This window comes from Oncorhynchus mykiss, unplaced genomic scaffold (genome assembly GCF_013265735.2).
Source record: "Oncorhynchus mykiss isolate Arlee unplaced genomic scaffold, USDA_OmykA_1.1 un_scaffold_221, whole genome shotgun sequence".
Taxonomy (NCBI): domain Eukaryota; kingdom Metazoa; phylum Chordata; class Actinopteri; order Salmoniformes; family Salmonidae; genus Oncorhynchus; species Oncorhynchus mykiss.
In genome coordinates, this window is record NW_023493690.1 from 492,722 (window position 1) to 516,261 (window position 23,540).

Below are 23,540 nucleotides of genomic sequence, written 5' to 3' on the forward strand. Positions count from 1 at the left end.
TAGTGGTTAGAGCATGTAGCCTAGTGGTTAGCGCAGGAAGCCTGGTGGTTAGAGCAGGTAGCCTGGTGGTTAGAGGGGGGCGGCAGGTAGCCTAGTGGTTATAGCAGGTAGCCTAGTGGTTAGAGTAGGTTGCCTGGTGGTTAGAGCAGGTAGCCTGGTGGTTAGAGGGGGGCGGCAGGTAGCCTAGTGGTTAGAGAAGGTAGCCTAGTGGTTAGAGCAGGTAGTCTAGTGGTTAGAGCAGGTAGTCTAGTGGTTAGAGCAGGTAGCCTAGTGGTAAGAGCAGATAGCCTAGTGGTTGGAGCAGGTAGTCTAGTGGTTAGAGCAGGTAGCCTAGTGGTTAGAGCAGGTAGTCTAGTGGTTAGAGCAGGTAGTCTAGTGGTTAGAGCAGGTAGCCTAGTGGTTAGAGCAGGTAGCCTAGTGGTAAGAGCAGGTAGCCTAGTGGTAAGAGCAGGTAGCCTAGTGGTAAGAGCAGGTAGCCTAGTGGTAAGAGCAGGTAGCCTAGTGGTAAGAGCAGGTAGCCTAGTGGTAAGAGCAGGTAGCCTAGTGGTTAGAGCAGGTAGTCTAGTGGTAAGAGCAGGTAGCCTAGTGGTTAGAGCAGGTAGCCTAGTGGTTAGAGCAGGTAGCCTAGTGGTAAGAGCAGGTAGCCTAGTGGTTAGAGCAGGTAGCCTAGTGGTAAGAGCAGGTAGCCTAGTGGTAAGAGCAGGTAGCCTAGTGGTAAGAGCAGGTAGCCTAGTGGTAAGAGCAGGTAGTCTAGTGGTTAGAGCAGGTAGCCTAGTGGTTAGAGCAGGTCGCCTAGTGGTTAGAGCAGGTAGCCTAGTGGTTAGAGCAGGTAGCCTAGTGGTTAGAGCAGGTAGCCTAGTGGTAAGAGCAGGTAGCCTAGTGGTTAGAGCAGGTAGTCTAGTGGTTAGAGCAGGTAGCCTAGTGGTAAGAGCAGGTAGCCTAGTGGTTAGAGCAGGTAGTCTAGTGGTTAGAGCAGGTAGCCTAGTGGTAAGAGCAGGTAGTCTAGTGGTAAGAGCAGGTAGTCTAGTGGTTAGAGCAGGTAGTCTAGTGGTTAGAGCAGGTAGCCTAGTGGTAAGAGCAGGTAGCCTAGTGGTTAGAGCAGGTAGCCTAGTGGTTAGAGCAGGTCGCCTAGTGGTTAGAGCAGGTAGCCTAGTGGTTAGAGCAGGTAGCCTAGTGGTTAGAGCAGGTCGCCTAGTGGTTAGAGCAGGTAGCCTAGTGGTTAGAGCAGGTAGCCTAGTGGTTAGAGCAGGTAGCCTAGTGGTAAGAGCAGGTAGCCTAGTGGTTAAAGCAGGTCGCCTAGTGGTAAGAGTGTTGGGCCAATAACCGAAAGGTTGCTGGATCGAATCCCTGAGCTGACGAGGTAAAAATCTGTCCTTCTGCCCCTGAACAAGGCAGTTAACCCACTGTTCCCTGGTAGGTCGTCAGCGCAAATAAGAACTTGTTCTTAACTGACTTTCCTAGTTACATTTTAAAGAATTGGGGATTCATTTAATTTCCTCCCCGCTTAAATTCTAATTTATAATCAAAACATTGTCATTGATTTACATCCTAATATGAAAGGCACGACCCGGTAGGCCGTTTTAATTTCAGAAAAGCAATATAATATGCTAATCACTTTTTAATATTCAAACAAGGATTTGTTTTCAGAGACAGACAATGAGAACATGGTTTAAGGGAATGACAGGTTCACTGGGAGGTGACTGAGGATGCGTTCCAAATGGCACCCTATTCCCTATATATAGTGCACTACTTTAGACCAGAGCCCTATAGAACCCTATTCCCTATATATAGTGCACTACTTTAGACCAGAGCCCTATAGAACCCTATTCCCTATATATAGTGCACTACTTTAGACCAGAGCCCTATAGAACCCTATTCCCTATATATAGTGCACTACTTTAGACCAGAGCCCTATAGAACCCTATTCCCTATATATAGTGCACTACTTTAGACCAGAGTCCTATAGAACCCTATTCCCTATATATAGTGCACTACTTTAGACCAGAGCCCTATAGAACCCTATTCCCTATATATAGTGCACTACTTCAGACCAGAGCCCTATAGAACCCTATTCCCTATATATAGTGCACTACTTCAGACCAGAGCCCTATAGAACCCTATTCCCTATATATAGTGCACTACTTTAGACCAGAGCCCTATAGAACCCTATTCCCTATATATAGTGCACTACTTCAGACCAGAGCCCTATAGAACCCTATTCCCTATATATAGTGCACTACTTTAGACCAGAGCCCTATAGAACCCTATTCCCTATATATAGTGCACTACTTCAGACCAGAGCCCTATAGAACCCTATTCCCTATATATAGTGCACTACTTCAGACCAGAGCCCTATAGAACCCTATTCCCTATATATAGTGCACTACTTTAGACCAGAGCCCTATAGAACCCTATTCCCTATATATAGTGCACTACTTTAGACCAGAGCCCTATAGAACCCTATTCCCTATATATAGTGCACTACTTTAGACCAGAGCCCTATAGAACCCTATTCCCTATATATAGTGCACTACTTTAGACCAGAGCCCTATAGAACCCTATTCCCGATATACTGCACTACTTTAGACCAGAGCCCTATAGAACCCTATTCCCTATATATAGTGCACTACTTCAGACCAGAGCCCTATAGAACCCTATTCCCTATATATAGTGCACTACTTTAGACCAGAGCCCTATAGAACCCTATTCCCTATATAGTGCACTACTTTAGACCAGAGCCCTATAGAACCCTATTCCCTATATAGTGCACTACTTTAGACCAGAGCCCTATTTGGGACACACTTAAGGAGGCAGGTAGAGGGTTTGTTTGGTGGCCAGGCAAGAAGCCTCCTCTTGAAACTGTATAACAACAAAATACAAATTTTAATCTCACACAAAATCCAGTAGATTTGAAGAAAATTACAGATTTTAATTGACTTCTGCACCGCACTCTGGGGTCAGCTATTCCAATGCAATCGAAAGGGGTATGAAAAAAAACATTGTTATATCAATCAATCAATCAATATTGTTATACACACCAAATTATCCTCATCCCTTTCCAACGATCTTGACATCCTTGTGAAAAAAAAAATATATATAATCTCTCCCATTTTTTAAAATTTGTAAGTTTTAAGGAGTAATTTCTTAGGGATTTCACGAAAAAAAATAAAAAATAATAATCTTGTCTATTTAAAGATTTTGTTATAAAGTTATAAAACATTTCATATTATCTACAATATATACATCACATTGGGTCTTTTAATACGTTTTTAAACCGAGGACATGTCACAAACGGCGCCCTAATTCCTATATATAGTGCACCACCATGGGCCCTTGATTTAAAAATAGTGCACTAAATAGGCAAAAAAGGGGGGTGCAATTTGGGATCCGGGCCTTTTTGTCTTTTTGAGGTTGAAGATCTACACTTCACAATTCACATTGTTCATAAACAGTTACAATGTAACAGTTTTGTACGTTGGAGTCTTTGCCTCAAAGTCTTTGCGATGTCAACGTCGTCAAATGTTTGAGATTTCCGTCCGCTTTCTATCTGCGTCGCGCACGTCACCGTTCACCTTCAAAGGCATTTCAACCTCTAGTCTTTTCATTTGACGTTTCCTCCATTTCTTCAGTTTCCTGCAGCATATATAAGCAGTCAACGTGACGACGATGCAGAACAGTCCCAGGCAGGTCACTGACAGAGCTATGATTAGAGGCTGACAGGGGAACAAGTCCTCCCTGCCGGGCCTCTCTGTCAGTTTACCCACGTACCACTGCTTCTCCTCCATCTGGATCTCAACCTCCTCCCCGGTGAGAAGACTCTGGATGTAGCTCTCGTTAGAAACCGTCTCGTTGACGAAGAGGTTGACCAGGACCGTGGAGTGGAGAGGTTCGGGTTGACCGTGGTCCGAGACTTTAACCAGTAGACTATAGAGACCGCGGTCACTCAGTTCTCTCTTCAACGTGATGTTCCCTGTGTCCGGGTCGATATCAAACGACCCCGGCTCGCCACCCTTCCTCTTGATGATGCTGTAGGCGATAACGGCGTTCATTCCCGTGTCTTTATCCACGGCGTAAACCTCTGTGATGGAGGTCCCTGGTAGGGTGCTAGGCAACACCAGCATGTAGGACTGGTTAGACTGGGGGAACAAGACGACGGGAGGGTTGTCGTTTACGTCAAGGAGGAGGACGGTAACCACGGTGAGGCAGGAGAGAGAGGGTTCCCCTCCGTCGACTGCCTCGATCCAGAGGTAGTACGTTCCCTGTTGCTCCCGGTCCAGAGGGGTACGGGCCCTGAGAGCGCCGCGCCCCGCGTCGATCACGAAGATGTCGCTGCCGTTGACGATGGAGAGGGCCACCCAGCCGTTCTCGCCTGCGTCCGCGTCTGTTACCGAGAGGACGCCGATCTCGCCAAAACCCGGGAAATTCTCCGGCACAAAGAACGTGAAGTCTTTATTGATGAAGCGCGGGCTGTTGGGTAAAAAAATACAAATCAATCAATCAATCAAAACAATCAATCAAAACAATCAATCAAATCAATCAAATCAAATCATATCAATCAATCAAAACAATCAAATCAAATCATATCAATCAATCAAATCAATCAATCAAAACAATCAATCAAAACAATCAAATCAAATCATATCAATCAATCAAATCAATCAAATCAAATCATATCAATCAATCAAAACAATCAATCAAATCAAATCATATTAATCAATCAAAACAATCAATCAAATCAGCAGTTATCACAGAGTGTCTGGCCTTCCTCTTACCTGTTGTCATTGCGGTCCAGCACAGTGATGACCACTGTAGCTATAGACTCTCTCCTGGGGGTCCCTCGGTCCACCGCCCGAACCATGAACCTGCAGAGGATACAGTTTAGAGTTTACAAACTTTTATTATTATTGTCTCGTCACAATATTACAACAACAATAAACAAAACATATTGCAGATATATAAAATAAAAAAAACACTATGAACATCCATAGGCAGTTATAATGCATTGTGTCATCCATATATCCAGTTTCTGCTTTAAATGATGTTCAGCTTATTAAGGCTTCATAAAGGCTTCATAAAGCCTACCAAAGAGCACCATGAATGTGTTACAAAGCATCTATAACCGTGCGTCATGCTTCATAAAGGCTTCATAAAGCCTACCTAACTAAGCTCTACATAAAGGCTTCATAAAGCCTACCTAACTAAGCTCTACATAAAGGCTTCATAAAGCCTTCATAAAGCCTACCAAAGAGCACCATGAATGTGTTACAAAGCATCTAGAACCGTAAGTCATGCTTCATAAAGCCTTCATAAAGCCTAAAAAAGAGCACCATGAATGTGTTACAAAGCATCTATAAACGTACGTCATGCTTCATAAAGGGTTCATAATTGTGACATAACATGTTGTGCTGCAGGATGACACATGATCTAAAGAGAATGTATGTGAGTCAAGTCACGATACAATTACCTTGATAAAAGCCCCCCAACATAAGGAAATTGAAAGTGGCTTTCAACTGAAACCAAGATACATGTTCCTCCCTACATAAACACGCAGACGACAATATAACAAGTCATACTGTGGGGTGTTGGACCCAGTCAGGTCTTTATATAACAATATAACAAGTCATACTGTGGGGTGTTGGACCCAGTCAGGTCTTTATATAACAAGTCATACTGTGGGGTGTTGAACCCAGTCAGGTCTTTATATAACAAGTCATACTGTGGGGTGTTGAACCCAGTCAGGTCTTTATATAACAATATAACAAGTCATACTGTGGGGTGCTGGACCCAGTCAGGTCTTTATATAACAAGTCATACTGTGGGGTGTTGAACCCAGTCAGGTCTTTATATAACAAGTCATACTGTGGGGTGTTGAACCCAGTCAGGTCTTTATATAACAAGTCATACTGTGGGGTGTTGGACCCAGTTAGGTCTTTATATAACAAGTCATACTGTGGGGTGCTGGACCCAGTCAGGTCTTTATATAACAAGTCATACTGTGGGGTGTTGGACCCAGTCAGGTCTTTATATAACTAGTCATACTGTGGGGTGTAGGACCCAGTCAGGTCTTTATATAACAATATAACAAGTCATACTGTGGGGTGTTGGACCCAGTCAGGTCTTTATATAACAAGTCATACTGTGGGGTGCTGAACCCAGTCAGGTCTTTATATAACAATATAACAAGTCATACTGTGGGGTGTTGGACCCAGTCAGGTCTTTATATAACAAGTCATACTGTGGGGTGTTGAACCCAGTCAGGACTTTATATAACAATATAACAAGTCATACTGTGGGGTGTTGGATCCAGTCAGGTCTTTATATAACAATATAACAAGTCATACTGTGGGGTGTTGGACCCAGTCAGGTCTCTATATAACAATATAACAAGTCATACTGTGGGGTGTTGGATCCAGTCAGGTCTTTATATAACAATATAACAAGTCATACTGTGGGGTGTTGGACCCAGTCAGGTCTCTATATAACAATATAACAAGTCATACTGTGGGGTGTTGGATCCAGTCAGGTCTTTATATAACAATATAACAAGTCATACTGTGGGGTGCTGGACCCAGTCAGGTCTTTATATAACAAGTCATACTGTGGGGTGTTGGACCCAGTCAGGTCTCTATATAACAATATAACAAGTCATACTGTGGGGTGTTGGACCCAGTCAGGTCTTTATATAACAATATAACAAGTCATACTGTGGGGTGTTGGACCCAGTCAGGTCTCTATATAACAAGTCATACTGTGGGGTGTTGGACCCAGTCATGTCTTTATATAACAAGTCATACTGTGGGGTGTTGAACCCAGTCAGGTCTTTATATAACAAGTCATACTGTGGGGTGTTGAACCCAGTCAGGTCTTTATATAACAAGTCATACTGTGGGGTGTTGGACCCAGTCAGGTCTTTATATAACAAGTCATACTGTGGGGTGTTGGACCCAGTCAGGTCTTTATATAACAAGTCATACTGTGGGGTGTTGGACCTAGTCAGGTCTTTATATAACAATATAACAAGTCATACTGTGGGGTGTTGGACCCAGTCAGGTCTTTATATAACAAGTCATACTGTGGGGTGTTGAACCCAGTCAGGTCTTTAAATAACAATATAACAAGTCATACTGTGGGGTGTTGGATCCAGTCAGGTCTTTATATAACAATATAACAAGTCATACTGTGGGGTGTTGGATCCAGTCAGGTCTTTATATAACAAGTCATACTGTGGGGTGTTGGACCCAGTCAGGTCTTTATATAACAATATAACAAGTCATACTGTCGGGTGTTGGACCCAGTCAGGTCTTTATATAACAATATAACAAGTCATACTGTGAGGTGTTGAACCCAGTTAGGTCTTTATATAACAATATAACAAGTCATACTGTGGGGTGTTGGATCCAGTCAGGTCTTTATATAACAATATAACAAGTCATACTGTGGGGTGTTGGATCCAGTCAGGTCTTTATATAACAAGTCATACTGTGGGGTGTTGGACCCAGTCAGGTCTTTATATAACAATATAACAAGTCATACTGTCGGGTGTTGGACCCAGTCAGGTCTCTATATAACAATATAACAAGTCATACTGTGGGGTGTTGGACCCAGTCAGGTCTTTATATAACAATATAACAAGTCATACTGTGGGGTGTTGAACCCAGTTAGGTCTTTATATAACAATATAACAAGTCATACTGTGGGGTGTTGGACCCAGTCAGGTCTTTATATAACAAGTCATGCTGTGGGGTGTTGAACCCAGTCAGGTCTTTATATAACAAGTCATACTGTGGGGTGCTGGACCCAGTCAGGTCTTTATATAACAAGTCATACTGTGGGGTGTTGGACCCAGTCAGGTCTCTATATAACAATATAACAAGTCATACTGTGGGGTGTTGAACCCAGTCAGGTCTTTATATAACAATATAACAAGTCATACTGTGGGGTGTTGGACCCAGTCAGGTCTCTATATAACAATATAATAAGTCATACTGTGGAGTGTTGGACCCAGTCAGGTCTTTATATAACAAGTCATACTGTGGGGTGTTGGACCCAGTCAGGTCTTTATATAACAATATAACAAGTCATACTGTGGGGTGTTGAACCCAGTCAGGTCTTTATATAACAATATAACAAGTCATACTGTGGGGTGTTGGACCCAGTCAGGTCTTTATATAACAAGTCATACTGTGGGGTGTTGAACCCAGTCAGGTCTTTAAATAACAATATAACAAGTCATACTGTGGGGTGTTGGATCCAGTCAGGTCTTTATATAACAATATAACAAGTCATACTGTGGGGTGTTGGATCCAGTCAGGTCTTTATATAACAAGTCATACTGTGGGGTGTTGGACCCAGTCAGGTCTTTATATAACAATATAACAAGTCATACTGTCGGGTGTTGGACCCAGTCAGGTCTTTATATAACAATATAACAAGTCATACTGTGAGGTGTTGAACCCAGTTAGGTCTTTATATAACAATATAACAAGTCATACTGTGGGGTGTTGGATCCAGTCAGGTCTTTATATAACAATATAACAAGTCATACTGTGGGGTGTTGGATCCAGTCAGGTCTTTATATAACAAGTCATACTGTGGGGTGTTGGACCCAGTCAGGTCTTTATATAACAATATAACAAGTCATACTGTCGGGTGTTGGACCCAGTCAGGTCTCTATATAACAATATAACAAGTCATACTGTGGGGTGTTGGACCCAGTCAGGTCTTTATATAACAATATAACAAGTCATACTGTGGGGTGTTGAACCCAGTTAGGTCTTTATATAACAATATAACAAGTCATACTGTGGGGTGTTGGACCCAGTCAGGTCTTTATATAACAAGTCATGCTGTGGGGTGTTGAACCCAGTCAGGTCTTTATATAACAAGTCATACTGTGGGGTGCTGGACCCAGTCAGGTCTTTATATAACAAGTCATACTGTGGGGTGTTGGACCCAGTCAGGTCTCTATATAACAATATAACAAGTCATACTGTGGGGTGTTGAACCCAGTCAGGTCTTTATATAACAATATAACAAGTCATACTGTGGGGTGTTGGACCCAGTCAGGTCTCTATATAACAATATAATAAGTCATACTGTGGAGTGTTGGACCCAGTCAGGTCTTTATATAACAAGTCATACTGTGGGGTGTTGGACCCAGTCAGGTCTTTATATAACAATATAACAAGTCATACTGTGGGGTGTTGAACCCAGTCAGGTCTTTATATAACAATATAACAAGTCATACTGTGGGGTGTTGGACCCAGTCAGGTCTTTATATAACAAGTCATACTGTGGGGTGTTGGACCCAGTCAGGTCTTTATATAACAAGTCATACTGTGGGGTGTTGGACCCAGTCAGGTCTTTATATAACAAGTCATACTGTGGGGAGTTGGACCCAGTCAGGTCTTTATATAACAAGTCATACTGTGGGGTGTTGAACCCAGTCAGGTCTTTATATAACAAGTCATATTGTGGGGTGTTGGACCCAGTCAGGTCTCTATATAACAATATAACAAGTCATATTGTGGGGTGTTGGACCCAGTCAGGTCTTTATATAACAAGTCATATTGTGGGGTGTTGGACCCAGTCAGGTCTCTATATAACAAGTCATACTGTGGGGTGTTGGACCCAGTCAGGTCTTTATATAACAAGTCATACTGTGGGGTGTTGGACCCAGTCTGGTCTTTATACAACAAGTCATACTGTGGGGTGTTGAACCCAGTCAGGTCTTTATATAACAAGTCATATTGTGGGGTGTTGGACCCAGTCAGGTCTCTATATAACAAGTCATACTGTGGGGTGTTGGACCCAGTCAGGTCTTTATATAACAAGTCATACTGTGGGGTGTTGAACCCAGTCAGGTCTTTATATAACAATATAACAAGTCATACTGTGGGGTGTTGGATCCAGTCAGGTCTTTATATAACAAGTCATACTGTGGGGTGTTGGACCCAGTCAGGTCTTTATATAACAATATAACAAGTCATACTGTCGGGTGTTGGACCCAGTCAGGTCTCTATATAACAATATAACAAGTCATACTGTGGGGTGTTGGACCCAGTCAGGTCTTTATATAACAATATAACAAGTCATACTGTGGGGTGTTGAACCCAGTTAGGTCTTTATATAACAATATAACAAGTCATACTGTGGGGTGTTGGACCCAGTCAGGTCTTTATATAACAAGTCATGCTGTGGGGTGTTGAACCCAGTCAGGTCTTTATATAACAAGTCATACTGTGGGGTGCTGGACCCAGTCAGGTCTTTATATAACAAGTCATACTGTGGGGTGTTGGACCCAGTCAGGTCTCTATATAACAATATAACAAGTCATACTGTGGGGTGTTGAACCCAGTCAGGTCTTTATATAACAATATAACAAGTCATACTGTGGGGTGTTGGACCCAGTCAGGTCTCTATATAACAATATAATAAGTCATACTGTGGAGTGTTGGACCCAGTCAGGTCTTTATATAACAAGTCATACTGTGGGGTGTTGGACCCAGTCAGGTCTTTATATAACAATATAACAAGTCATACTGTGGGGTGTTGAACCCAGTCAGGTCTTTATATAACAATATAACAAGTCATACTGTGGGGTGTTGGACCCAGTCAGGTCTTTATATAACAAGTCATACTGTGGGGTGTTGGACCCAGTCAGGTCTTTATATAACAAGTCATACTGTGGGGTGTTGGACCCAGTCAGGTCTTTATATAACAAGTCATACTGTGGGGAGTTGGACCCAGTCAGGTCTTTATATAACAAGTCATACTGTGGGGTGTTGAACCCAGTCAGGTCTTTATATAACAAGTCATATTGTGGGGTGTTGGACCCAGTCAGGTCTCTATATAACAATATAACAAGTCATATTGTGGGGTGTTGGACCCAGTCAGGTCTTTATATAACAAGTCATATTGTGGGGTGTTGGACCCAGTCAGGTCTCTATATAACAAGTCATACTGTGGGGTGTTGGACCCAGTCAGGTCTTTATATAACAAGTCATACTGTGGGGTGTTGGACCCAGTCTGGTCTTTATACAACAAGTCATACTGTGGGGTGTTGAACCCAGTCAGGTCTTTATATAACAAGTCATATTGTGGGGTGTTGGACCCAGTCAGGTCTCTATATAACAAGTCATACTGTGGGGTGTTGGACCCAGTCAGGTCTTTATATAACAAGTCATACTGTGGGGTGTTGAACCCAGTCAGGTCTTTATATAACAATATAACAAGTCATACTGTGGGGTGTTGGACCCAGTCAGGTCTTTATATAACAAGTCATACTGTGGGGTGTTGAACCCAGTCAGGTCTTTATATAACAAGTCATACTGTGGGGTGTTGGACCCAGTCAGGTCTTTATATAACAAGTCATACTGTGGGGTGTTGGACCCAGTCAGGTCTTTATATAACAAGTCATACTGTGGGGTGTTGGACCCAGTCAGGTCTTTATATAACAAGTCATACTGTGGGGTGTTGAACCCAGTCAGGTCTTTATATAACAATATAACAAGTCATACTGTGGGGTGTTGGACCCAGTCAGGTCTTTATATAACAATATAACAAGTCATACTGTGGGGTGTTGGACCCAGTCAGGTCTTTATATAACAATATAACAAGTCATACTGTGGGGTGTTGGACCAAGTCAGGTCTTTATATAACAAGTCATACTGTGGGGTGTTGAACCCAGTCAGGTCTTTATATAACAATATAACAAGTCATACTGTGGGGTTCTGGACCCAGTCAGGTCTTTATATAACAAGTCATACTGTGGAGTGTTGGACCCAGTCAGGTCTTTATATAACAATATAACAAGTCATACTGTGGGGTTCTGGACCCAGCCAGGTCTTTATATAACAAGTCATACTGTGGGGTTCTGGACCCAGCCAGGTCTTTATATAACAAGTCATACTATGGAGTGTTGGACCCAGTCAGGTCTCTATATAACAAGTCATACTGTGGGGTGTTGAACCCAGTCAGGTCTCTATATAACAAGTCATACTGTGGAGTGTTGGACCCAGTCAGGTCTTTATATAACAATATAACAAGTCATACTGTGGGGTTCTGGACCCAGCCAGGTCTTTATATAACAAGTCATACTATGGAGTGTTGGACCCAGTCAGGTCTCTATATAACAAGTCATACTGTGGGGTGCTGGACCCAGTCAGGTCTCTATGTAACAATATAACAAGTCATACTGTGGGGTGTTGGATCCAGTCAGGTCTAAACACATACCACCAACCTTCAGAGATACCATGCTGTACCGTAAATACATACCACCAACCTTCAGAGATACCATGCTGTCCTGTAAATACATACCACCGACCTTCATAGATACCATGCTGTCCTATAAATACATACTGTCAACCTTCAGAGATACCATGCGGTCCTGTTAACACATACCACCAGCCTTCAAAGATACCATGCTGTCCTGTAAAGACATACCACCAGCCTTCAGAGATAGCATGGTGTCCCGTAAATACATACCACCAGCCTTCAGAGATACCATGCTGTGCCGTAAATACATACCACCAACCTTCAGAGATACCATGCTGTACTATAAAGACATACCACCAGCCTTTAGAGATACCATGCTGTCCCGTAAATACATACCACCAGCCTTCAGAGATACCATACTGTACCATAAATACATACCACCAGCCTTCAGAGATACCATGCTGTCCCGTAAATACATACCACCAACCTTCAGAGATACCATGCTGTACTATAAAGACATACCACCAGCCTTCAGAGATACCATGCTGTACCGTAAATACATACCACCAGCCTTCAGAGATACCATAAATACATACCAACAGCCTTCAGAGATACCATGCTGTACTGTAAATACATACCACCGACCTCCAGAGATACCATGCTGTCCTGTAAATACATACCACCAGCCTTCAGAGATACTATGCTGTACTGTAAATACATACCACCAGCCTTCAGAGATACCATAAATACATACCAACAGCCTTCAGAGATACCATGCTGTACTGTAAATACATACCACCAGCCTTCAGAGATACCATAAATACATACCAACAGCCTTCAGAGATACCATGCTGTACTGTAAATACATACCACCAGCCTTCAGAGATACCATGCTGTCCCGTAAATACATACCACCAACCTTCAGAGATACAATGCTGTACTATAAAGACATACCACCAGCCTTCAGAGATACCATGCTGTACCGTAAATACATACCACCAGCCTTCAGAGATACCATAAATACATACCACCAGCCTTCAGAGATACCATGCTGTCCTGTAAATACATACCACCAGCCTTCAGAGATACCTTGCTGTCCTGTAATCATATACCACCAGCCTTCAGAGATACCATAAATACATACCACCAGCCTTCAGAGATACCATGCTGTCCTGTAAATACATACCACCGACCTTCAGAGATACCACGCCGTACCATAAATACATACCACCAGCCTTCAGAGATACCATGCTGTCCTGTAAATACATACCACCGACCTTCAGAGATACCATGCTGTACCATAAATACATATCACCAGCCTTCAGAGATACCATGCTGTCCTGTAAACACATGCCACCAGCCTTCAGAGATACCATGCTGTCCTATAAATACATACCACCAGCCTTCAGAGATACCATGCTGTCCTGTAAATACATACCACCAGCCTTCAGAGATACCATAAATACATACCAACAGCCTTCAGAGATACCATGCTGTACTGTAAATACATACCACCAGCCTTCAGAGATACCATGCTGTACTATAAATACATACCACCAGCCTTCAGAGATACCATGCTGTACCGTAAATACATACCACCAGCCTTCAGAGATTCCATGCTGTACCATAAATACATACCACCAGCCTTCAGAGATACCATAAATACATACCACCAGCCTTCAGAGATACCATAAATACATACCACCAGCCTTCAGAGATACCATGCTGTACCATAAATACATACCATCAGCCTTCAGAGATACCATAAATACATACCACCAGCCTTCAGAGATACCATGCTGTCCTATAAATACATACCACCAGCCTTCAGAGATACCATGCTGTCCTATAAATACATACCACCAGCCTTCAGAGATACCATGCTGTCCTATAAATACATACCACCAGCCTTCAGAGATACCATGCTGTCCTATAAATACATACCACCAGCCTTCAGAGATACCATGCTGTCCTATAAATACATACCACCGACCTTCAGAGATACCATGCTGTCCTATAAATACATACCACCAACCTTCAGAGATACCATGCTGTACCGTAAATACATACCACCAACCTTCAGAGATACCATGCTGTACCGTAAATACATACCACCAGCCTTCAGAGATACCATGCTGTCCTATAAATACATACCACCAGCCTTCAGAGATACCATGCTGTCCTATAAATACATACCACCGACCTTCAGAGATACCATGCTGTCCTATAAATACATACCACCGACCTTCAGAGATACAATGCTGTCCTATAAATACATACCACCAGCCTTCAGAGATACCACGCTGTCCTGTAAATACATACCACCAGCCTTCAGAGATACCATGCTGTCCTATAAATACATACCACCAGCCTTCAGAGATACCATGCTGTCCTGTAAATACATACCACCAGCCTTCAGAGATACCATGCTGTCCCGTAAATACATACCACCGACCTTCAGAGATACCATGCTGTCCTATAAATACATACCACCAGCCTTCAGAGATACCATGCTGTCCTATAAATACATACCACCAGCCTTCAGAGATACCATGCTGTCCTATAAATACATACCACCAGCCTTCAGAGATACCATGCTGTCCTGTAAATACATACCACCAGCCTTCAGAGATACCATGCTGTCCTATAAATACATACCACCAGCCTTCAGAGATACCATGCTGTCCTATAAATACATACCACCAACCTTCAGAGATACCATGCTGTCCTATAAATACATACCACCAACCTTCAGAGATACCATGCTGTCCTATAAATACATTCCACCAGCCTTCAGAGATACCATGCTGTCCTATAAATACATACCACCAGCCTTCAGAGATACCATGCTGTCCTATAAATACATTCCACCAGCCTTCAGAGATACCATGCTGTCCTATAAATACATACCACCAACCTTCAGAGATACCATGCTGTCCTATAAATACATACCACCAGCCTTCAGAGATACCATGCTGTCCTATAAATACATACCACCAGCCTTCAGAGATACCATGCTGTCCTATAAATACATACCACCAGCCTTCAGAGATACCATGCTGTCCTATAAATACATTCCACCAACCTTCAGAGATACCATGCTGTCCTATAAATACATACCACCAGCCTTCAGAGATACCATGCTGTCCTATAAATACATTCCACCAGCCTTCAGAGATACCATGCTGTCCTATAAATACATACCACCAGCCTTCAGAGATACCATGCTGTCCTATAAATACATACCACCAGCCTTCAGAGATACCATGCTGTCCTATAAATACATACCACCAACCTTCAGAGATACCATGCTGTCCTATAAATACATACCACCAGCCTTCAGAGATACCATGCTGTCCTATAAATACATACCACCAGCCTTCAGAGATACCATGCTGTCCTATAAATACATACCACCAGCCTTCAGAGATACCATGCTGTCCTATAAATACATTCCACCAACCTTCAGAGATACCATGCTGTCCTGTAAATACATACCACCGACCTTCAGAGATACCATGCTGTCCTATAAATACATACCACCAGCCTTCAGAGATACCATGCTGTCCTATAAATACATACCACCAGCCTTCAGAGATACCATGCTGTCCTATAAATACATACCACCAGCCTTCAGAGATACCATGCTGTCCTATAAATACATTCCACCAACCTTCAGAGATACCATGCTGTCCTGTAAATACATACCACCGACCTTCAGAGATACCATGCTGTCCTATAAATACATACCACCAGCCTTCAGAGATACCATGCTGTCCTATAAATACATACCACCAGCCTTCAGAGATACCATGCTGTCCTATAAATACATACCACCAGCCTTCAGAGATACCATGCTGTCCTATAAATACATACCACCAACCTTCAGAGATACCATGCTGTCCTATAAATACATACCACCAGCCTTCAGAGATACCATGCTGTCCTATAAATACATTCCACCAGCCTTCAGAGATACCATGCTGTCCTATAAATACATACCACCAGCCTTCAGAGATACCATGCTGTCCTATAAATACATTCCACCAGCCTTCAGAGATACCATGCTGTCCTATAAATACATACCACCAGCCTTCAGAGATACCATGCTGTCCTATAAATACATACCACCAACCTTCAGAGATACCATGCTGTCCTATAAATACATACCACCAGCCTTCAGAGATACCATGCTGTCCTGTAAATACATACCACCAGCCTTCAGAGATACCATGCTGTCCTATAAATACATACCACCAGCCTTCAGAGATACCATGCTGTCCTATAAATACATACCACCAGCCTTCAGAGATACCATGCTGTCCTGTAAATACATACCACCAGCCTTCAGAGATACCATGCTGTCCTATAAATACATACCACCAACCTTCAGAGATACCATGCTGTCCTATAAATACATACCACCAGCCTTCAGAGATACCATGCTGTCCCGTAAATACATACCACCAGCCTTCAGAGATACCATGCTGTCCCGTAAATACATACCACCAGCCTTCAGAGATACCATGCTGTCCTATAAATACATACCACCAACCTTCAGAGATACCATGCTGTCCTATAAATACATACCACCAGCCTTCAGAGATACCATGCTGTCCTATAAATACATACCACCAGCCTTCAGAGATACCATGCTGTCCCGTAAATACATACCACCAGCCTTCAGAGATACCATGCTGTCCTATAAATACATTCCACCAGCCTTCAGAGATACCATGCTGTCCTATAAATACATACCACCAGCCTTCAGAGATACCATGGTGTCCCGTAAATACATACCACCAGCCTTCAGAGATACCATGCTGTCCCGTAAATACATACCACCAGCCTTCAGAGATACCATGCTGTCCTATAAATACATACCACCAACCTTCAGAGATACCATGCTGTCCTATAAATACATACCACCAGCCTTCAGAGATACCATGCTGTCCTATAAATACATACCACCAGCCTTCAGAGATACCATGCTGTACCATAAATACATACCACCAACCTTCAGAGATACCATGCTGTCCTATAAATACATACCACCAGCCTTCAGAGATACCATGCTGTCCTATAAATACATACCACCAGCCTTCAGAGATACCATGCTGTCCTATAAATACATACCACCGACCTTCAGAGATACCATGCTGTCCTATAAATACATACCACCAGCCTTCAGAGATACCATGCTGTCCTGTAAATACATACCACCAACCTTCAGAGATACTATGCTGTCCTGTAAATACATACCACCAACCTTCAGAGATACCATGCTGTCCTGTAAATACATACCACCAACCTTCAGAGATACCATGCTGTCCTATAAATACATACCACCAGCCTTCAGAGATACCATGCTGTCCTGTAAATACATACCACCGACCTTCAGAGATACCATGCTGTCCTATAAATACATACCACCAGCCTTCAGAGATACCATGCTGTCCTGTAAATACATACCACCAACCTTCAGAGATACCATGCTGTCCTGTAAATACATTCCACCAGCCTTCAGAGATACCATGCTGTCCTGTAAATACATACCACCAGCCTTCAGAGATACCATGCTGTCCTATAAATACATACCACCAACCTTCAGAGATACCATGCTGTACCGTAAATACATACCACCAGCCTTCAGAGATACCATGCTGTCCTGTAAATACATACCACCAGCCTTCAGAGATACCATGCTGTCCTATAAATACATACCACCAACCTTCAGAGATACCATGCTGTCCTATAAATACATACCACCAGCCTTCAGAGATACCATGCTGTCCCGTAAATACATACCACCAGCCTTCAGAGATACCATGCTGTCCCGTAAATACATACCACCAGCCTTCAGAGATACCATGCTGTCCTATAAATACATACCACCAACCTTCAGAGATACCATGCTGTCCTATAAATACATACCACCAGCCTTCAGAGATACCATGCTGTCCTATAAATACATACCACCAGCCTTCAGAGATACCATGCTGTCCTGTAAATACATACCACCAACCTTCAGAGATACCATGCTGTCCTGTAAATACATACCACCAGCCTTCAGAGATACCATGCTGTCCTATAAATACATACCACCAGCCTTCAGAGATACCATGCTGTCCTATAAATACATACCACCAACCTTCAGAGATACCATGCTGTCCTATAAATACATACCACCAGCCTTCAGAGATACCATGCTGTCCTATAAATACATACCACCAGCCTTCAGAGATACCATGCTGTCCTATAAATACATACCACCAGCCTTCAGAGATACCATGCTGTCCTATAAATACATACCACCAGCCTTCAGAGATACCATGCTGTCCTATAAATACATACCACCAGCCTTCAGAGATACCATGCTGTCCTATAAATACATACCACCAGCCTTCAGAGATACCATGCTGTCCTATAAATACATACCACCAGCCTTCAGAGATACCATGCTGTCCTATAAATACATACCACCAGCCTTCAGAGATACCATGCTGTCCTATAAATACATACCACCAGCCTTCAGAGATACCATGCTGTCCTATAAATACATACCACCAGCCTTCAGAGATACCATGCTGTCCTATAAATACATACCACCAGCCTTCAGAGATACCATGCTGTCCTATAAATACATACCACCGACCTTCAGAGATACCATGCTGTCCTATAAATACATACCACCAGCCTTGGTTTTATGGCAATATAGTATATTTTGAAAGCTGTGGGAAAACCAGAAAAAAACGGGGAAATCTGAAACCTGGAAAAACAAAACCGAGAAAACGGGGGGAAAACCCCCCCCGAAATACGGATTTTAAAGGGGCCCTACCAACGTTTCTGGTGAAGGACTGCACTTTAGAGTGTGTGATTCTGCAGCATTTTGGGGACAGTTGAGATCAGGTCCACTATTGGCCGCGCGCCCAAGAGGGAAAGAGGTTGGGCCTGTCCTACAAAGGGTTTAGAGTAATATAACACACGACATTTCTCCACAGCCATTTGCAGTCACGCCTGAATACATTTTTACATACGGGAGTGGAGTCTAACCCACCAATGCTGGTGTTGCAATTCTCTACCAAGATGCATGATGGGTTATCAATGCTTTGTGATGCCTCACTTTAACATGATTTATAAAGCCTTATATTAAGCATTGCTCATGCCACCCTTGATAAAGAACAGGTTTATGTCATCTTTGACATAGATAGATTTAATTCCACCAACTCTGTTTAAATGTGTTGTTTTTTTTGTTTCACTTTTTTGGTGTTATCAAGGAATCAAATCATAAGTATGGTGTTATTATGCACTTTGAGATTATTTTCTGTAATTAAAAAGCTAAACAAGTAAATAATTATTATTACTATTAACATATATAAGCAATTTATAACGCATTTGAATCCATACAATATCAGTCATAATACGTTACGATTACATCATCAATATGCGACAGACCTGTAGGTCTGCTTCTCTTCTCGGTCCAGAGACGTGGACACGGTCAGCACGCCGGTCAGCCTCTCCAGGAGGAAAATGGAGGGAGCGTCTGACCCCAGCGTGTAGATGACCTCTCCTCTGGCCTCACTGTCCTGGTCTGTGGCCTGGAGCTGGGTCAGGAAGCTGTTGGGAGGGTTATTCTCCTCCACGGAGACCTGAGAATAAAATAAGTATGGTGTTAACAAGGACTCAAATAATAAGTATGGTGTTAATTAACAAGGACTCAAATAATAAGTATGGTGTTAATTAACAAGGACTCAAATAATAAGTATGGTGTTAACAAGGACTCAAATAATAAGTATGGTGTTAATTAACAAGGAATCAAATAATAAGTATGGTGTTATCAAGGACTCAAATAATAAGTATGGTGTTAACAAGGAATCAAATAATAAGTATGGTGTTATCAAGGACTCAAATATTAAGTATGGTGTTATCAAGGACTCAAATAATAAGTATGGTGTTATCAAGGACTCAAATAATAAGTATGGTGTTAACAAGGACTCAAATAATAAGTATGGTGTTAACAAGGAATCAAATAATAAGTATGGTGTTATCAAGGACTCAAATAATAAGTATGGTGTTATCAAGGACTCAAATAATAAGTATGGTGTTAACAAGGACTCAAATAATAAGTATGGTGTTAACAAGGACTCAAATAATAAGTATGGTGTTATCAAGGACTCAAATAATAAGTATGGTGTTATCAAGGACTCAAATAATAAGTATGGTGTTATCAAGGACTCAAATAATAAGTATGGTGTTAACAAGGACTCATAATAAGTAGGTAAACACATAAATAAATAAGTACATTTAAAAATAAATAAATAATACGTAAATACTAAAATACATTTGTAAATACTATAATAAATAAGTAAATACTGAAATAAATGTGTAAATACTAAAATAAATGTGTAAATACTGAAATAAATGTGTAAATGCTAAAATAAATGTGTAAATACTGTAATAAATAAGTAAATACTATAATAAATAAGTAAATACTAAAATAAATGTGTAAATACTGAAATAAATTTGTAAATACTAAAATAAATAAGTAAATTCTAAAATAAATAGGTAAGTACTGAAATAAATACGTGAGTAGACCTTTTTAGATTTTATCAGTCAGCAACAATTATTTTCCAACAACAAAATAAATCCTCTATATTTTGTATTATTGTACTGAAATGGCTTAAGAAAATCAATGTACTATCAATAATATGCTCAATGTTCATGTCCAAACCCCAACCGTAACCCTTAAAAACCGTTTAAACATTAGTGTGTTTATAAATGCATTCACTCACCTCATACAGAGACTGTTTGAAGACCGGCGCGTTGTCGTTCTCATCCAGAACCAGGATCTTAACAAAGCTCTTAATGACGAGACCTCTGGGGTTCCTGAGCACTACGGTCAGCTCGTAGTCCTGCCTCTGCTCGTAGTCCAGCGGCTCCGTCGTCTCTAACAGATACTCGTTCTTCAACCGTTTGTAAGGTGTCAGTCGGAACGGGCCGGATCCTTCAAGTAGACATTCCGTCCCCTGTCCTCTCTGGTCCGTGTTCTTCACGGTGAAAAACGCGATTGGGGAAAACGGCGGTTCGGACTCCTTCATCGTGACCACGCCGTCTTTCTCCGCCGCGATGTAGCGCGGCGTAATAACAGGCGGACCGGAAGCTACCCGGATCACGTGCACCGTCACCGTGGCGACGGCAGGGACGCAACCGGGCCCGTTGGCGAGGACAGTGAGTTTGTAGAACTTCCCGGTTGCGGTGTTGATCTGACCGGCCAGTTTGATCACCCCGGTAATCCGGTCCAGATGGAACAGGGCTCTAGCCTCCCGGGGAACGCGGTCACTGTACGCATAGCTGATCACGGCGTTGGCGCCCTGGTCGGGGTCGAAGGCGTGTAACCTGGACAGGTGCTCTCCTTTAGTCGTATTCCCGTAGAGCGTCACGTTGACCTGTGACTCTGTGAACTGAGGACAGTTATCGTTGACATCAGTGATTATAATCCTCAACGTGGCGGTGCCAAGGAGAGGTGGTAACCCACCGTCCTCTGCTATAATATCCGTTACGTATTCCTCCTGTCGTTCCCGGTCCAGCTCGTCGGTCACGATGAGGAAGGGTGTCAGCTCACCCCCCTCGTTCTCCTCTACGTCCAGAGTGAACACCCCAAAGTCGTTGACCAGCCAGTAAGTCTGGACCCCGTGAAACCCCAGATCGGGGTCCGTCGCTGACTGCTCCACCGCGAACCTCGCGTTGACCTGGGTGTTCTCCGGGACCGAAACCCTAATCTCGCCCGTCGGGAAGCGCGGACGATTATCGTTAACGTCCTCGACCAAGATTTTGACCTTAACCAGCTGGAAATACTGCTGAGGTAGAACGAACACATCCAGGGAGAGGACGCAGCCCTGCTTGTACTCCGAGGAGTCGGGGCAGAGCGTCTCCCTGTCGATCTCATTCCCAGACGTAAACAGCTGTCCCGTAGTGCTGTTCAGAGTGACATACTGATCACTGGGCTTCTTCTGGGGCAGATTGAATAAAACATGGGGATCGAGGGATAAATCCAAGTGTAAGTCGGAGCCCACGGATCCGATGAGTGTCCCCGACGGTAATCCTTCTTTTATCTTATAGACCAGCTCTTTCGCTTGGCTGAAATTAGCAAAACAGCAGAGGGGGCTGGTGTAAAGGAGGAGTATACACAAACCCTGAAATACAGACACAGTACAGAAACATGAGGGTTTAACAAATAGACTTCCAGACATGAGAGAATCAGTCTCAGGGGGGGTGGGGGGGACAAACACGTTGACCGATACAGTTATATTATGGAGTCAATAGCCGAGAATGTAAAGAAAATCACTGATTAAATTAGACTTTCTAAACAGGCACATATATGCTTTAAAGAAAATTGAAATGCAATTTTTTTTACTCTTTAACTCTTTAAATAATAACAAGTATGAATTTAGGTCTAGGCTTTGAACCACAGACATTAATATGTATTGAAAATAACATACACGTTACTACTCGTCAATTACGTGACACACGTCGAAGTTGCCAGTTGATTTTAAACGCAAGCCAAACTCTCATTTGACATTGAACTATGAGGTTTTTTAAAAAAAATAAAAAGCTTTCTCTCTTCATTTTTTTTTCTTTCACAGAAAGACTACTTTTACAAGACTACAATGAGAAAAACACTTACCCACAGTACTCCTCTCGAGCTAAGTCCGGGTCCTGTTTTGTTGAACATGTTTATTCCACCGGGCTCGACGTGGTTTGACCTACAGACCGGAGCGGAGAGCCCGGAGCTAAACGCATCAGAGGTTTTTGTCGTGTGCTGAGTTGATCAGCGTAGCAGCAGCACATAGCCTCTGCAGAGTTCGTTGCTGTCTTGTCGCCTTCTGAACTGAACAGAGTCATTCATCCCAACACTGAGTCAGGAACACGCCCACAATATGCAAATAAACCCCATGACGTCAACCAATGAGAGGAGAGAGTCGCTGGGATGGGCAGGGAGAGGCGGTTCAAGAATCTTGCCCTGTTTTTTTTTGTAGAGAGAGGGATTGTGTGTGTGTGTGTGTGTGTGTGTGTGTGTGTGTGTGTGTGCGTGAGTGAGTGTTCAAAACAGAGAGAAGAAGTACCCTTAGTAAGTAATAGTTGTGGTGTTTGGAGCCTGTTATTTCAGTAAATTATGAATTACTGGAAGCCTCCAATAGAGCACATGAACCCAACCTTTCTGAAATGTATACTTTCCCTTAATGACCTGTATATAGATGATGATGAGTCTAGGATGTTATACTACACCAATTACAACACTTGAGAATCTTCTGTGTTTGAATTCT

The 23,540-nt window shown here is 42.6% G+C and overlaps 1 protein-coding gene across 1 annotated transcript; it reads right to left on the reverse strand.

The window, feature by feature from the left end:
* Window positions 1–3,033: 3,033 nt before the first annotated feature.
* On the reverse strand, window positions 3,034–23,104 carry LOC110496967 (protocadherin-20). The gene is made up of 5 exons (XM_036973086.1): window positions 22,901–23,104; window positions 21,009–22,409; window positions 19,672–19,865; window positions 4,773–4,862; window positions 3,034–4,467 (listed from the first exon to the last, which is right to left on the reverse strand). Exons 1-5 carry the CDS (start codon window positions 22,946–22,948, stop codon window positions 3,516–3,518), a joined length of 2,685 nt encoding a protein of 894 aa, XP_036828981.1. The 5' UTR covers window positions 22,949–23,104; the 3' UTR covers window positions 3,034–3,515.
* Between the last annotated feature and the right edge of the window lie 436 nt (window positions 23,105–23,540).

What these genes read in the sequence shown, in the direction of transcription:
- LOC110496967 (XM_036973086.1), bottom strand. Translation starts at nt 22,948, where the DNA reads ATGTTCAACAAAACAGGACCCGGACTTAGCTCGAGAGGAGTACTGTGG. An exon ending in GCTCGAGAGGAGTACTGTGG is followed by an intron (nt 22,410 to 22,900) that starts GTAAGTGTTTTT and finishes TCTGTATTTCAG; the next exon opens with GGTTTGTGTATACTCCTCCT. An exon ending in GAAGAGAAGCAGACCTACAG is followed by an intron (nt 4,863 to 19,671) that starts GTCTGTCGCATA and finishes TATCCTCTGCAG; the next exon opens with GTTCATGGTTCGGGCGGTGG.